The 18,000-nt window shown below is 34.7% G+C and overlaps 3 protein-coding genes across 3 annotated transcripts; 2 read left to right on the forward strand and 1 right to left on the reverse strand.

Annotated features, from left to right (window-relative positions):
- Positions 1-617: 617 nt before the first annotated feature.
- Positions 618-4,161, reverse strand: LOC133868706 (RPM1-interacting protein 4-like). Its single transcript, XM_062305684.1, has 4 exons — positions 3,879-4,161; positions 1,914-2,417; positions 1,098-1,307; positions 618-1,000 (listed from the first exon to the last, which is right to left on the reverse strand). Exons 1-4 carry the CDS (start codon positions 3,882-3,884, stop codon positions 965-967), a joined length of 756 nt encoding a protein of 251 aa, XP_062161668.1. The 5' UTR covers positions 3,885-4,161; the 3' UTR covers positions 618-964.
- Positions 4,162-7,894: 3,733 nt separating this feature from the next.
- Positions 7,895-8,387, forward strand: LOC133867942 (non-specific lipid-transfer protein-like). The gene has a single exon (XM_062304724.1). It carries the CDS (start codon positions 8,028-8,030, stop codon positions 8,385-8,387), a length of 360 nt encoding a protein of 119 aa, XP_062160708.1. The 5' UTR covers positions 7,895-8,027.
- A 2,248-nt stretch (positions 8,388-10,635) lies between these two features.
- LOC133868199 (non-specific lipid-transfer protein-like) lies at positions 10,636-12,711 on the forward strand. The gene is made up of 2 exons (XM_062305016.1): positions 10,636-10,750; positions 12,323-12,711. The coding sequence occupies exons 1-2, from the start codon at positions 10,636-10,638 to the stop codon at positions 12,709-12,711; spliced, it is 504 nt and encodes a 167-aa protein (XP_062161000.1).
- Positions 12,712-18,000: the final 5,289 nt, after the last annotated feature.

An 18,000-nucleotide genomic window follows, 5' to 3' on the forward strand; every position in this document is an offset into this window, starting at 1 on the left:
ATGAAGGGGAGGAAGCTGCTCATCATGCCCTGTAATTTGAAGGATGAAAGGAAAACGATCGATATTGCCAAATTAAATCTAGTTTCAATTCTTTCACAAAGCACATTGAAACTCGATCTCTCTCTATCTCTCTCTTTCAAATTTAGCACGTAGAAAAGATCGAACTTTTGATGAAATAAACAAATGATGATAAACTTCCTTAAGCAATATTAATTCCTCTTCTACCGTTTTTTTATTTCATGAATCACCTATGGTGCGGGCTTTGCGAAACACCCAAATGGATGGGAAAAAAAAAAAAAGATTTTATTTTTTATTATTATAAAAAAATTTAACCTTTAGAGTAGCCAAGAATTATTATTCCGGAACTCGATCTATAGACAATGATTTATATTTGTCTTTTGCAAGATGATTGTTTTATGCATTTATTTATTTATTTTGTGACTAACGACTAAGGTATATATGTACGTTTTACTTTCTGAAGATCAAAGAAGAAAGAGTATAGATCGAAAAACAAAATTTGGAACTCTAATGATCGATCTGATTTCTGTGCCCTAACTATATATATATATATATTTGGTCATATATATATATATCAACCATGCAAGACAAATACCAACTTGGCAAACAGCCCAAGGTTCTTTAACACTCATAGGAATTGAAATACCAAGAAACAATTACAAATGAACTTTTTAATACAGTTCCATACTTAATTTGAGAAAAATAACAGGCCAACAAACACGTACTCGCAAGAACAAATGCATCTACTTATTAGATAAGCACGTAGAGGCGGCCGGCCCATATATATAACGAGATTAATTTGGGCGCCGACTCTCGGATGAACTTAATTAGCACAAGCCAGCTAGCTAGTACTAGCTTTGCTTTTGCTTTCGCTTGCTCTCGATCGTCTGAACAGTGATCATGACGAGCAAGCTAGTGAAAGCAAATGCAAAGCCATGTGCGTAAATCACTCACTTCCACTTGAAAACAGACAGCAACATATCTGCACAATATTATAATTAAGGTAGAAATTATATATATGGTACTACAATGTACATATAATAACAGAAAAAGTCACTTGGAGTTATATATATATATACCTTTGATCTAGAGGAAGATCGTCCATGTCCTTGGCCATGGGCGGCATTCGAATAATAGCTTGATTGCGTTGGCCGCATTGCTGCGTTCTGGGAAGCCGCAATTTGTTTTTCCTCTTTCACTTTGTTGAATATGACAGTAAATCCTTCTCCTGATTTAGGGTCCAATTCATCCCAAGCCCCAAATTTGGGTACAGATGGTACTCTATGATGCTGTTCATCACATATAGGATTCACAATTCAGTTTCATGTAGCAATCACCAAAATTAATCACTGTGGGCACTGGTCACTCATTTGGCCTTGAATTTTGAAAAATCCTTACTCAAATTCAAACAAGGACTGAGTTTTACTCTATATTCGGTTCAAGATATATATATAAATTTTATTTTTCTTTTAATCCGTTGTATAAAATTGTCGCGTGCATATATGTTTCTTAAGCATGTGAAAAACATATGTATTGCCTTCTCACATGTTATTAAAAACGCATACGATTTTCACATGTTAAGAGACATGATAATTTTATAGATTAGGTTAGAGAAAATTCCTCTAACCCAGTTTATGAAGTCTGAATTTAAATTCAAGATCTTTACTCTAATTCCATATTAAATCACCGATTGTTTAAAAGGTTTAAGTTGATAAAAAAAAATGAATTTAATTATTCAATTAATACATTAATATTGCATATATATCATATGTTTCTTGTTCTTTTCCCATATATATTTCACTAGAGAATGTCAGTTAGCTAGCTAGCTGGTCAGCTTGCTCTTGAGCTCTCTACTTCTCTTAAAACAATGTAGGGTTTAGAAATAGAAGACTTACAGTTTGAGCAGCAGAGGAGTAACTTCCAGTTCTCTCTCGAGCATGTCCAGCCACTGACGTAGAGAAGCTATTGCTTCCATCAGACGAATTCTTCTTCTTCTTCTTCTTCATGTCAGACATCCCACGTCGATGACCAGGCTGCATGAGTGAATAATCAGAGCCGCTTCTATCGCTTGCAGATTCTGACGTGATGCTCCTATGGCTACCACTTTTTTGTTGGTTAGAACTACTACTGTTCCTAGGATGAGCAGGGGGCCTTGAATGTCGTCCCTTAATTTTGTGGGGTTTTTCTAAAGAAGAAACTGAGTTATTGGATTTGGCATGAACTGCATTGATTTCCAAGCCTTCTCTCATGGACATGAAGGCCTCTGGATTCTCCTCTGGATCGTTTGGGTTAATGATCTTCACCCCGCCTTTATCTTTTCGTGCATTTTCAAAGTAGACGGTGTAAGGTATGTTATCGTTGTCGTCCCAGTTGCCAAATTTTGGGACGTGTGAGTGTTGCTGCAGCCAAGTCATTTCATAAGGATTTGCATTAACAAGATCAGCCTAGCGCGCTTGCGCGCATAACATATATATGAAGGAAAATAGAATAAAAGGAAATCCAACGACTAAACCAAATTGCATGTTGTACAAAATTTCATATTTGCAATGGATTCGAAATTTTCATCTCCTGTTAACAATTCAATATATACTTAATTCGGTCAGGTATACGTATACCCTTCAGTTTGTTAATTTTCATGAGCATAGTACTAGATTCTCTAAAAATTTTGAATGCCAAAATGAACATTCCTAAGGTCTCTTGGACTATGAGTTTTGGACAATCGGATCGGCATCCCTTAGAATTCTTTACCCAAAGTTCATGAAATTTAAGCAGGGAATGATGGGTGTGGAGAACTTGGATGCCTTGGGTAGGTGGACTCTACGCTCTAGGCTGTTTGGGACACCCGGACTCAACCCCTTCTTATGGAATTAGGGTACAGAATTTCAGGGATCCTCGTCTTAACTAGATTCCCTAAAATTTTTGCATGCCAAAATGAACATTCCTAGTGTATCTGAACTATGAGTTTTGGACATTTCGATCGGCATCTCTTGAAAATTCCGACAAAGAATTTCATCAAATTCAAGCAAGGAGTGAGAGACGGGTGTAAGGCTTGAATGCCTTGGATAAGTGGGCTCGATCCACACTCCCAAGGCAATTCGAGTGTCCCAGATTCACTTCCTTCCCACAGAATTAGGGCATGGAATTCCAGGGATCTTCGTCTTGGACATTCAGCTATATTGCTTGTAGTTGTGGAGCTTTTCAATTTCTCTCGCCAATCAAAGTGGAAGGTTCTTGAAGCAACTTTCATGAAAATAATGAAAGACCCTTAATTAAGGTAGGATATGTGAAAAGGTCATGAGTCTATTATCACTCTCAAAAGACGCCTTAAGAGAGGAGGAGACACCATAACTTATAAAGTGCCCAGGTGACCAAGGAAATCTTAAAAATGTGAAACATTTTAACAGACTTTGAAAGGCCACTTGATCTCCTTGAAGAGTTAAATATTAAACCCTTCTAAAAGGTCTCAAAAGATATATATCTTCTAATTAAAGGTTGCTAGTTGCATTTAGTAATCAAACTGGAGTACAAAGCAAACTGGCACCATCGATCACTCAAAATCCATAAACAAGAAAATGTCATGGAAGAAATGAGAAGTACTTTCGAAGCCATAAATCCAGAAAGAGTATAACAGCAGCATAATTAAAGAGATAGACGTACAATCACAAATCAAATACCATAAAACCTATCAAAGGCAAGTTTAATTAACCCTATCAAGAACTTAACATAAAAGAAAACTAGCTAGATCGATATATAGTAGCTACCAGTAAAATCCAAAATAATCGAAATTAAAATCAATGGCCAACGATAAGAACATTCATGATGAGATCAACCAGAACTGATCATGATATATATATACTCACAGCCATAATCAGATGGGTTAATCTTGTAGCTAGCTAGTTTTGATTTTTGGAACAAAGATCCTTGAAGAAGAACACACGTAGGAGGAACAAGCTAGCTAGGATTTGTAGTTCTGCTGGGATCGAAATCACAAGAAGCTGGCTTTTTGATTCAATAAGTGGATGGCCACAATATTGTTTCCAACGCCATGCCAGTAAATTAAAACCGTCTCAATTAAACCCAGCATTATTATAGCGTTTGTCTTTTAGGTAGCCCCAAAAATTTATACCAAATTCAAACGGCATTTTGTCATCCTCTCTAAATCATTCTCTTTCTTGTCCGTATACGCCAGGAGTAGAAAATTTTCTTCCAAGCGCGTAGTTGACAGCATTGCATTAACTGTATGTTGATGGAAAAGGAAAGAGACACAATTCGCCCCATTCGAGTCATTCGATCGACTTTGAAAATCCTGGCATGCATATGTATGATGGGCCCCATCTTCTCTGCCGGTCCTACGTACTCTTAGGTGCTCATGTGGAAAAATGTGGTTGGACGTAAAAGCATGTATTTGCCATTTGGTTTTGTTATTTATTTATTTCTTTTTTTAAAAAAAAGGTTAAATTATTGATTAAATGTTTAATTTACACCTTCATATAAGTTTAAGTTTTTAAGATAAGTGGTGATTTAATATGGTTAGAGCTAGGCACGGGGCGGGGCGGGGCGGAGCGAATTTCCGCCATTTTGGCCCCTGCCTCTGCACACTGCAGGTGCAAAAAATCATACCCGTGGCCGCATGGTTGCGGGTTGTGCAGGGCGGGACGGGTATTCTTGATTCAGGCCAAGGTTTCAAAATGAAAGGAAAGAAAGATCGAGAAAAATGAAAATACTTATTGTGTCGTGTGTACCTCTTGGGTTGTGATATATGTTGGTGGCCGTGTGTCGTGAGTGTGCGAGCTTGGGCGTAAGTTGTGATCCGCGTGTACGCGGTGGTGAGATTGCCGTGAGAATCCATTGCTGGTGGTGAAGAGCAATGTTGGTCTTGGACTCTTGGTGTAAGGAAGACAAGAGTGTGGGAGGATGAAGATTGAAGAAGATGAAGAGTGGCGCAGCCTCTGAAGAGAAAATGAAGAGATGGAAAACCCTAACCTTAAGTGTGCTGTGTGCGGGGTGAAGAAAAGTGGCGCAGGGAAGGCAAGAGTGAGGGAGGGTGAAGAAGAAGAAGATGAAGAGCGAAGCAGGGAAAAAGGGCTGGAAAACCCTAACTGTGCAGGGTGAAGAGTGAAGAGTGAAGAGAAAATGAAGACAAAGGTCGAAGATGAAGACTCGAAGAGGCTGAGCGGCGCAGGTATGAGGAAATGAGGAATTAGATATGAGATTTAGGGTTTTTTACTTTTTAGCTGTTTGTTTTGTGTGGGGCTGGGTGGGGCAGATACGAGGTTTTTAAAAGACACAACCCAAGACCTACCTCGCCCCACGCGGTTTTGCAAAACTGTGCCCGTGCCCACAAATTATAAAGCCAAAACTGTGATCTACGAGTCGGACTGGGGCGGTTTGTGCGGGCCGAATCGAGTCTTGCTGGTTTTGCCCACCCCTAAATATGGTATCAAATCCAAAGGTCTTGAGTTCGAATCCTGACTTTTTGTTATTTATCTCAAATTCCAATTAAATATTTCACGTATTAGGTCTCACTTATTAAAAAAAGAGTTTGAGTCAACACGTGAAGGGAAGTGTTAAAGTATTGATTAAATGAATAAATTTAAAATTATAACTGCCACAAAACTTTTTCTATTTCTTTATGAGATTAGATCTTAGGGAAAATATAATTTAGCCCTCAAACTTCCACATTTTCTCCTGATGGCCCTCTAAACTACCAAGGCTTGCACTCTGATCTCCCAAACTACCAAAACCTTGGAAAATGCCCATTTTGAAGAAATATTCTCATAATATCCCTGCCACGTGTCATTTTTCAATTAAAAAATAAAAAAAATTCATATATATATATAAATTTTAAAAAATTTAAAAATTATAAAAAAACTAAAATTTTCTTTTTATTTTATTTTATTTTTTATTGCGATCGACCGGAGGACGTGCTGCTTCTTTCCAGCATCGTTGTTGGGCACGATGCACGCTTACAACTCAACGAACTCGTCCCCGCCTCTTCGAATGTGGACATGGCTAATTTGATGTCTATGATATTGATCTTTCGAAAGTTATGAATGATTCCAATTTGAATTTTGTTTTCATTACAAACGACGAACAAATTTATCATCATTGTAGAAGACCTCGATAGGTTTCTGACGGAGAAATCAACGGCCGTGAGCTTGTTTGTCGATGTCATATCAATTTTCATCTCTATGATTTTTTAGTATTCAAAACGTTGGCCAACAGCTACCTGGGGCTCAAGGATCACAAGTTTTTCTCTCAGGTAGAGGATATTTTCTAGAGCGGGGCGAACTTGAGCCCGACCAAGATCAGCAAACTGATGATTGCGAATCAGAACTCGCCGAAGCCGGGCTATAAAATCGGTCATCATGACGTTGAAAACGGACGGTGACTGGAGGGGTGTCGGGAAGATCGGGTCGTGGTTGGGAAATCACGTCACCCCAAACACCCATCTTTTTTTTCTTTTTTCTTTTTTAAAAAGAAAAAGAAAAAGAAAAAGAAAAAAGAAATAAAATTTTAGTTTACTTATTTTTTTAATTTTTTTTGCATTTTTTAATTGAAAAATGACACGTATCATGGGTATTATGAGAATATTTCACCAAATGTGTTTTTTTCAAAGGTTTTGGTAGTTTGGGGTGCTATAGTAAAAGTCTTGGTAGTTCGAAGGACTATCCGGAGAATGACTGGTAATTCGAGGAGCTCAATTGTATTTTTCCCTAGATCTTATCAATATTTATCTTCTTTGTAATTGCTCATATTAGATAAATTTTTGTAATCAAGACACATTTTAATGAAACAAAATAAATAGAATAAATTTTATAAATACCTAACATCAAGTAATGGATACCAGCGCGAGATAATTCCAAATACAAATAATCCACTAAGGAGGTTTTTCAAAAATCATGTTTTTTCACCTTTTTTTTTTTTTTAGGTTAAAATATGTATCATTCGGATTTGGATGAATACAAACTAGTTGCCAATAATGCGTGACCCGTGCCAAGCATGAGGCCCAAATATATATGCTCTCTCTCATGCATGTAATACAAACAACTAATTACACCCAAACTTAGTACGTTTTATTTTATCCACTATAGGATATAAAGAGAGGTAGAGTATAAATAACTTGCCTTTTACTACATCAGGTGCCTTATTTCAACTTGGCCTATATTGATGAAAGTTGTTGAGGTGCATTTATGATTGGAATAGTAGAGTACTTAAGAACAGCAATTAAGGAGCTGAGTACATAATTAAATACACCAATCTTGCCATTTCTTCTACGAGGTTGGGTTCAATGTGGGATTGAGATTCTCTCTAATTATTTGTTTAAATTTGAGAGTATTAGGACAAGTGATTTTGAGAGACTACTTATAGAACCTACCTGATCAAATAAGTAGTTGGACAGTTCAATTTTTATTTTGTTAGGTGGGTTCCATAAGTGGTCTATCACAAATACTTGTCATAATTCTTTTAAATTCGAGCAAATAATTTAAAAGAATCTTAATCCTTCAACGAGATAGTGGTGGGAGAAAGAGAGGAAGACAAGTTTTCTCTCTAAAGTGACAAATTTGTTGATGATTCGAAAATCATTTCTTATTGATCACCAATGTTTTGTGTCCACATGCAACAAACAACAAAGAATAAATTAAATATTTTTTTACATCGAAACAAGCTTCGAAATCACATACAACCTTAAAAGGGTTTAAAGATAATTTTTGTATTAAAGATATACAGTTTGACCGCCCATGGTTCGACTTTGTCATAAAATTAATGAAAGGTAGAAACTTGTTTTGTAGTTTTGTTTTTAACATAGAGGCCAGGGCAATGAATTGAATTAACTTTCTTTCTCTTCTTTTTTCCTCCTAGAATTGAAGCTCATTAACTCCACTTTAATGATAGTCATTAAGGGTACTCATGGCCCGACTCTATAAATAGAGCTTCAACTTATCCTCCAAAGCATGTTCATTTCATATTTGTAGAAAAGCAACCATTAATCTTTAGTTCAAAAGAGAATGGAGAAGAGAATTCTGGGTTGTGCTGTATTGGCCTTTGGGTTGATGTTTTTAGTCCTAAATGCAAGTGGGAGACCTTCGGATGACATAACATGCAAGGATGCTGTAACGGCTTTGTTGCCGTGCCAGTCTTTTTTGGTGGGTTCTGGTCCAACGACACCAACTGCTGCTTGCTGCTTAGGTGCACAGAATGTTCTAAAACAAGCTGCCACCAGTGAAGTACGCAAGGCTCTGTGTGAGTGTTTTAAAAAGGCTGGAAAAGAGATGGGTGTTAAGCCTGAGAGAGCTAAACAGATTCCCGATCTTTGCAAGATCGATGTTCCTGTACCCATTGACCCTAATGTAGACTGCAGCAAGTAATTTTCTCTCTCTTAGTTTGCACGTGAAAATATATATCTTTATATATTCTTGATGAGTTATTTTAACTAATTAATATGTTTTTGCGTCGTTGCATGTGCAGAATCCAATGATGTTCTTATGAGAGATGCTGGTGAAATAAACTTGGGGAAGAAGAAGGAACAATTTATCCAAATGTATTGTGTTGAAAAAATATGTATGGACAATAGTAATCTAAATGAATAAAATAATTCCTAATTTCGAATTTGCAATGCTCTCGACATATTTGGCCTGATGTATGGAATAAGTTAATTTCTAGTTTCACTACTGGAGGAGTCAAAATTTGAGTTTACAAAGAGCAGATTAATAGATAGAATTCAAATTATAAAAAAATATAACTAAACAATATTACAAAAATTAATTTAAAATATTGAATTCACATATTTAGTGACGGGCCAGGGAGTCATTTGACTCTTTTTTTTTTTTTTTTTTCCTTTGCTTCGACCAAATCTAACAATTAATTACAAGGCATTATAGAATAGGTTTCCTATAGATTCTATCCATTTATGTGTATATCTAATTTAATGCCAAAAAAGTTAACACTAGCTAGTGGTACGGTAATTGCAGTCAATTAATTAATTAATTATTATTATTTTTTTTTTAACTTGACGATGTAATTAGAATAATGTTATACGTATGCAAGATTCTTAATTATTTTTTACCTTTTTAAATATGATATGGCTTTTCAAATTATCATTGGATTAATTCTAAATTTGATAATTTTAAAAATCATGTCATGCACATTTAAAGGGATATAATTATAATAGAAATCTTGCATATAGCATTCTTCAACTTCATATTAGAATTGGAAACTTTCATATTAAAACCTTAGATTAATGGAAGAGGTAACAACTAAACCTTTTTCCTAAAGAGAAATATTTTAACTAATTATTTAATAGTTGCCGTAAAAATAGCACATGTTAGATAAAAAATTGGAATGCACAGTGGAATAGAGCAGTACCTTATTTACACTGCGATCAAATATTGTTTCACGTGATTCTCCAATAAATTTCTGATTCTCGAGAGGGGAATACACTACCAGAATGTATTGGAGTAATATTCATAAAACTCACAGTCAATAAACACAAAGGAAAAACTGAGAGAGAGTTCTTTCTTTTCTCAATTTATTATCTCAGTCCATTCAATAGGAGACTATATATATATGGTCTCACATTAATAGTTGATGGAGAGAGAGTAGTTTGAAGACATTGTTCCCTAGAAAAACTAATTGATAGGCGTTATGCCTACCAATTATATTTTACAAGTCATTGAATGTATCGTACGCCCGGCTTAAATACGAAGGGCCGGCGCCCCCCTCTATTTTCAACATGCACATATAAACTCCTATTAGAGTAGTCAATGTGTTTAAATTTAGTCCTCTAAATTTCCTAGAGCAACTCAAACTTATAGTTTTTAAAATTTTCGAAGGATCCTCTAGATTTTATATGGTAATTCCATGTTGGAATTATGAAAATAGTAATAATATTCTAAAAGTAGCAAATGCAAATGGAGAGCATGTTGTTTGACGTGCCTGCCCTTGACAGCTTAGAGTGTCGAGCTCACTTGCCTAGCGTAGGATGACCTTAGGCAACAAACAAAGGAATCCCTCTAAAAATTCAAGCAACCTAATTCTAGGGAATTATGATGCCTCCCCCGCACCATCAAGAGAAATAAATAAATCAGTAAAAGGAATCCCTCTAAAAACTTAAATCATGATGTATACTTCTTTTTCTAAGCAAATCATTATATATAACTTATTAAGAAAAAAAATAAAAAATCAAACCTTAAAATGCTCTAGGTCACGGATGTTTCGTTTGTTTAGACGTAACGTGGTTAATTAACTTTTAAACGATTTTAATTGAAAATATTATTGGGAAAATAATTATTTTTACACTGTTTGATTGAGATACTAAAAAATAATATCGAAAATGTTTATGGTTTTTGGTTGGTACAAAAATATTTTTCTACTTTAAGTGAAAACCAATAAAAAATTACTCAAAAATTGTACAATGCTAAATCCCACAGCCAACAATTCTTTAAAAAAAAAAAAAAAAAAACCCCACAAATTAAACCCATAGACGAGAGAAGAGGGAATTGTTGTGGAGGAAGGGGAGTTTTCTTTTTGGGGCAAAGAGGCGGCTAGGTTTCTTTGTTGGGGTGGTCATGATCCCTATTAGGAAGGAAGGTTAATTGAGACGATCGAGGCAGGACGATGACAGCCAGAGCGGAAATTAAGCCTGAGGAGGCATCGGTGGAAAGGGCAATTGGGTTTCTCTACGAGGGTGAGTGGTATTGCAGTGTAAAGAGATGGTGGTGGGAAAAGAGTGGTACGATAGACAATTTCGAAAAATGGTTTATGGGATCTCTAAAGTGACAAATTTGTTGTGGCCGGATTCATAAATCATAATTTTTTTTCATTGACCAATATTTTCTATCCGTACCAATCACAGAAAAATGAATAAAATATATTCTAAAAAATATTTTATACCAAAATAAACTTCGGAATCATATATAACCTTAAAAAGGTTTAGGGATAATTTTTGTATTAAAAATTATAAAGTTAATTGGTATAATTGGTATCTAGACAGTATTAATTGGTATCAGGGGCGGACCTACATGGGGCCAGAGGAAGCCCCAAAATTTTCCCCAAATTTTTTTTTTAAAAAAATTAAATTTTACCCATATATATATTTTTTATTTTTTTAGTTTTATCCTCCTAATTTTTTTTTCTTTTTTTAATTTGACCTCATATTCACGAAGCTGGGTCCGCCACCAACTGGTTTTGTAGTTTTAATTTCTTAACATAGATCATAGATGGCAATGAATTAACTTTCTTTATGGATTAATTCTTCTTCTATTTTTTTTTTCCCCGTAAAAGTGAAGTTTATTAACTCAACTTTAATGATAGTTATTTAGGGTACTCATGGCACGAATCTATAAAAGAAAATAAATAAAAGGAAGTGAGCCCTCTAAAAACCCTAAATCATGATGTATGACTTCTTTTTCTAAGCAAATCATTATGTACGTATAATTTTTTTTTAAAAATCAAACCTTAAAAAGCTATAGATATCACTGATGTTGCTTTTGTTTTGACATAAAATGGGTAATTTTTACGAAAAATGTCTTTAATTGAAAATACTTTTGGAAAAATCATTATTTTTCCATTGTTTGATTGAGTTCCTAAAAAAAATATTGAAAATGTTTTCCGTTGTCTGGTTGGCACAGAAATATTTTTCTACTGTAATGAAAACAAATACGAAGCTACTCAAACTTATACATCCACAAATACCCCCTCCCAAAATTCTCAAAAAAAAAAAAAAAGAAAAAAAAAAAAGAAAAAGAAAATGGCAGATGGAGCTGGCATGGGCCAGGGTGAGGGACAATTGGGTTCCTAGCTTTGTAAGCTAGGTTGGGTGATGTTGTGATTCAGAGAGATGGTGGGGGAAAAGAGGGGAAGATAAATTTACACTTCTCTAAAGTGACAAATTTATTGTTGGTTCGGAAAACATTTATTGTTGACCAATATTTCGTGTCCGCATCAAACAATAAAGAATAAATAAAATATTTTTTTTAAAAATGTTTTCCATTGAAACAAGCTTTGAAATCACATTTAACCTTAAAATTTTAAAAGATAATTTTGGTATTAAAGATTTATAAAGTTTGACCGCCCATGGTTCGACTTTGTTATAAAATGGAAGGTAAAAACTGGTTTTGTTGTTTTGTTTTTAACATTTATAGAGATTAGAGGGCAATGAATTAATTTCTTTCATTTCTTTTTCGCCCTACAAGCGAAGTTCATTAACTCCACTTTAATGATAGTTATTAAGGGTACTCATGGCCCGACTCCATAAATAGAGCTACAACTTAAACTCCAAATCATGTTCATTTCATATTTGTAGAAAAGCAACAATCTTTAGTTCAAAAGAGAATGGAGAAGAAAATTATGGGTTTTGCTGTATTGGCCTTTGGGTTGATGTTTTTGGTCCTAAATGCAAGTGGAAGACCTTCGGATGATATATCATGTAAGGATGCTGTAACGGCTTTGTTGCCGTGCCAGTCGTTTTTGGTGGGTTCTGGCCCAACGACGCCTACTGCTGCTTGCTGCGTAGGTGCACAGAGTGTACTAAAACAAGCTGCTACCAGTGAAGTACGCAGGGCTCTGTGTGAGTGTTTCAAAAAGGTTGGAAAAGATATGGGTGTTAAGCCTGAGAGAGCTAAACAGATCCCCGATCTCTGCAAGATCAACGTTCCTGTAAACATTGACCCCAATGTGGACTGCAGCAAGTAATCTTTCTCTTTCTCTCTCTCTCTCTCTATCTCTCTAGATCTCTCTCTTAGTAATTTGCCCGTGAAAATATCTATATACATTCTTGATGAGTTCTTTTAACTAATTTGCTTTGCTTCGTTGCACATGCAGAATCCAATGAGGCTCTCATGAGAAATGTCAGTGAAATAAATTTGAGGAAGGAGGAGTAATTTATCCAAATGTTTTGCATTGATAAAATTATGGAGCTGGACTGTTTTCGCTGTCTTAGCTATATATGTATGAGTATGAACAATAGCAATCGAAATGAATAAAATAATTCATAGTTTCTTTGCAATGCTCTATACATATTTGGCCTTATATATGTTCACTCTACTTTTTTGTATTAACCTCCATATTTATAGAATAAGAATGCATGAGATGCAGTAGAAATCTGAACATGCTATAGCTGTACGTTACCATTGGTCAAAATCATCTTTGGTTTCAGTCTCAGATGAACAAGTACTAGTACTAGATAATCCTAGCTACCATAACGTTACTACAAGTCTACAACCAAGCAAAGACATGCAGTTTAAACCAATGAATCTATATAGGGACTTAACCACTTAATTACTTAGCATTTACATATATATATAAAAATTACATTACTCCACCAATCATTCCATTCCCGGGAGTCTCGATCTATCGCAATGCTTGAAACGGTACTACCAAAAAATATATATATATATATATATATACACAAACATGTTCCAGCAACAAATAAGCGCCAAAAAAGTTTTCCAATCCTTAATTGTTGGCGCATATGGCCATCTGCAAACGAGACATCAGGAAAAACAAAAGACAACTAATAAGTTCACTGTCAAGATTGACCTGGTTAACATTTACCAACACATTTTTTTATAAAATTTGTCGGCGCTTGTAAAATGCGGTAATCATTTACGTTTAATTCAGCCATTGGTAAATAATTTTTTTTTTTAAAAAAAAAAAAACGCTGTTATAATAGTAGCATTAATTATCAATGCCAGTAAACCACCACAACATCTTCACAAAGTGACATCTTTTTAACAGTAAACGATGCCATTTTGTGTCGTTTATCTTAAACGACTCAAAAAAAGGACACTAAGTATCGTTTCTTTAGTAGTGATAAGATAGTTTTCCTATAGATTCTATCCATGTGTATGTCGAGTTTAATGCCAAAAAAGTTAATTGTAGTATTGCAGTCAAGGGTTTAACTTGATGGTGTAACTTATCTGATTGTATCAAAACACAAGCTAGGGTTAACTTGTTCAACTTCATATTAGACTTGGAAACTTTCATATTAAAACCTTGGATTAATGGAAGGTAACAACTAAACCTTTATCCTGAACGAGAAATATTTTAACTCAAGCAACACAAGGTGTCGAGCCCACTTGCTCGGCCTAGGAGGACCTCAGGCAACAAAGGGTGTTGAGCGGACTTGCATGAGGCAGAAAGACCACACACGTACCCTCAAGAGAAACAAATAAAAGGAATCGAACCCTCTAAAAATTTAATTCATGATGTATACTTCTTTTTCTAAGCAAATCATTAAGGAAATGTTTGGCTGATGTAATTTGGTTAATTTTTGAAGGAAAATGTTTTTAGTAGAAAATATTATATATATATTGGGACAATCATTATTTTTCCACTTTTTGATTGGGATAATAAAAATAATATTGAAAATGTTTTCTGTTGTTTGGTTGGTACAAAAATATTTTTCTACTAGCTTTCAAGTGAAAACCAATAGAAAATTTCTCAAAAATTAAACAATGCTAAATACCACAGCCAAAAATTCCAAAAATTCCAAAAATTCCAAATAATAATAAAAAAAAACCCATATAGACGCGCGATGTGGTGCAGGAAGGGGGAGTTTTCTTTTTAGGGGAAAGAGGTGCACAGCTAGGTTTCTTTGTTGTGGTGGTGAATACGGGTGATCCCTATTAGGGAGGAAGGTTGAGACGAGGTAGGGGGCAGTCGAAGAGCAGAAAGCCAGAGGAGGTATTGGAGGTAGGGGAAACTGGGTTCCTCTAGGAGGGTCGGTGGTATTGTGGTTCAAAGAGATGGTGGTGGGAAAAGAGAGGAAGGCAAGTTTTAAAAAATGGTTTATGTTATCTCTAAAGTGGCAAATTTGCTAGGGATCGATTCACATATCACAATTTTTTCATTGACCAATATTTTATATCCGTACCAAACGCAGAAAAATGAATAAAATGTTTTACAGTACTGAAACAAACTTCGAAGTGACCATATAACCTTAAAAAGATTTAAGGATAATTTTTGTATTAAAGATTTATACAATTTGCTCGACCGCCCATGGTTCAACTTTGTTATAAAATGGAAGATAGACATTAATTAAATGTTTTTGTAGTTTTAGTTTCTGAACATATATAGATGGCAATGAATTAACTTTCTTTCCGGATTCTTTTTTTCCCCTAGAAGGCAATTAAGTTCATTAACTCAACTTTAATGATAGTTATTTAGAGTACTCGTGGCATGCATGACTCTATAAAATAAAATAAAATAAATAAGAGGAATTGAACCCTCTAAAAACCCTAAATCATGATGTATAAATTCTTTTTCTAAGCAAATCATTAATGTATAAATTATTAAAAAAAAAAATCTAACCTTTAAAAGCTATAGATCACTGATGAGATGCTTTTGTTTCCACATAAAATGATTAATTTTAATAAAAAGTGTTTTTAATTTTAACCAATACGACCGCCAACAATTAAAAAATAAAAAACCCAAAAAACCCATATACGAGAAGAGGGAATTGCGACGGAGGAAAAGGGGAGTTTAATTTTCTTATTGAGAGAAAGAGGTAGTTAGGTTTCTTTGTTGGGGTGGCAGTCGCCGTAAGGGAGGAAGGTTGGGCCAGGGAGGGCGATGACGGTTGAAAAGCGAAAGGAGGTGGCATTGGGGGAAGGGGCAATTGGGTTCTTATATATATATATATATATATGAGGGTGGATGCATGGTATATATTGCGGTTCAGACAAAAGGCCGGTGGTGGAGGAAAGAGGGAAAGACAAGTTTCGAAAAATGGTTTACGCCTCTTTAAAATGAAAAATTTATTGATGGTTGGGAAATCATTTTTTATTGATCAATATTTTGTGTCCGCACCAAACTGCAAAGAATAAATAAAATATTTTCTAAAAACATTTTGCACTGAAACAAGCTTAGAAATTACATATAATCTTAAAAGGGTTTATAGATAATTATTTTGGTATATATTAAAGATTTATACAATTTGACTGCCCATTACGTAGCCATGGTTCGGCTTTGTTATAAAGAGGGAAGTAAAAACTGGTTATGATCCCAAGCTCCCACACATCCTCAAAAGAAATAAATAAATAAAAGGAATTGAACCCTCTAAAAAACAAAATTCATGATGTATAAGCAAATCATTATATATATAAATCAAACCTTAAATAGCTCTAGATCACTCGTGTAATTTTGTTTCAACGTAATAGGTTAATTTTTGAAGGAAAATATTTTTTAGTAGAAAATATTATTGGGAAAGTCATTATTTTTCCATTGTTTCATTGAGATACTAAAAATAATATTGAAAATGTATGTTTGTTGTTTGGTTGGTACAAAAATATTTTTAATTTGTAAGTTAAAACCAATAGAAAATTACTCAAAATTATACAACGCTAGATACCACAGCCAACTATTCACAAAAAAAAAAAAAAAAAAAAAAAAAAACTACAGATGAGATGAGGGAATTGTGGTGGAGGAAGGGGGACCAGAGTTTTCTTTTTTGGGGGGAAAGGGGCGGCTAGGTTTCTTTGTTGGGGGTGGTGGTCGCAATAAGGGAAGAAGGTTTGTACGTGGTAGGACTGTAGGGGGATGATCGACAACCGAAGAGCAAAAGGCCCGAGGTGACATTGGAGGAAGGGGCAATTGAGTTCCAATACAAGGGTGGCCGGGTGGTATTGCGGTTAAAAGAATCAAAGATGCATGGTGGCCGGTGGGGAAAGAGGGGAAGACAAGTTTCAAAAATTGGTTTACGAGATTTTTTTTCTTCATATTTTCTATCCGTACCAAACACAGAAAAATGAATAAAATATTTTCTAGAAAACATTTTAAACTGAAACAAGCTTCAAAATCAGATATGACCTTAAAAAGGTTTAAGGATAATTTTTGTATTAAAGATTTATACAATTTGAGAGTCCATGGTTCAACTTTGTTATAAAATGGAAGGTAGAAACTAATGAAATTTTTTTTTGTTGTTTTAGTTTCTTAACATATATAGATGGCATTGAATTAACAATATTCTTTCTGGATTCTTTTTCTCCCCTAGAAGTGAAGTTCCTTAACTCAGCTTTAATAAGAGAGTTATTTTGGGAACTCATGTCATGACGGTTCTATAAAATAAAATAAACAAAAGGAATTAAGTGAAAGCTCTAAAAACCCTAAATCATTATATATCTTCTTCTTTTTAAGCAAATTATGATTTATAACTTGTTTTTTTTTTTTAAAAAAAAAAAAAACTAAAACATTTAAAACGTTAAAAAGCTCTAGATAACTAATGTTGTGTTTGTTTCGACAACAAATGGTTTGAAGGAGATTGTGATGGAGGAATGGAGTTTTTTGGCTAGGTTTCTTTGTGGGGGTTGTGGTCACTGGTCGTTGTAGGAGAGGAAAGTTGGGACGAGCAAGAGGAATTAATGGCAGGCGAAAAGCGAAAGGAGGTGGCATTGGGGGAAGGGGCAATTGGCCGGGTTCTTATATATATATACGTACGCACGAGAGGGTTGATGGTATATATTGCTGTTCAGAGAGATGGTGGTGGGGAAAGAGGAGAAGACAAGTTTTGAAAAATGGTTTACGCTTCTTTAAAGTCATGACAAATTTGTTGTTGGTTCGGAAATCATTTTTTATTGACCAATATTTTGTGTCAACATATATCAAACAGCAAAGAATAAATAAAACATTTTCTAAAACATATTTTAAGCTGAAACAAGCTAGCTTCGAAATCACGTACAAAATTAAAAGGGTTTAAAGATAATTTTTGTATTAAAGATGTACAGTTTCCCATGGTTCGACTTTGTCATAAAATGGAAGGTAGAAACTTGTTTTGTACTTTTGTTTTTAATATAGAGGGCAATGAATTAACTTTCTTTCTTTTATTTTTTTCTCGAAGCGGTGAAGCTCATTAACTCCACTTTAATGATAGTTATCAAGGGTACTCATGGCCCGACTCTATAAATAGGGGTTGAACTTATCCTTCAAAGCATGTTCATTTCATATTTGTAGAAAAGCAACAATTAATCTTTAGTTCAAAAGAGA

The sequence above is a fragment of the Alnus glutinosa genome, chromosome 5, assembly GCF_958979055.1.
Source record: "Alnus glutinosa chromosome 5, dhAlnGlut1.1, whole genome shotgun sequence".
NCBI classification, from domain to species: Eukaryota; Viridiplantae; Streptophyta; class Magnoliopsida; order Fagales; family Betulaceae; genus Alnus; species Alnus glutinosa.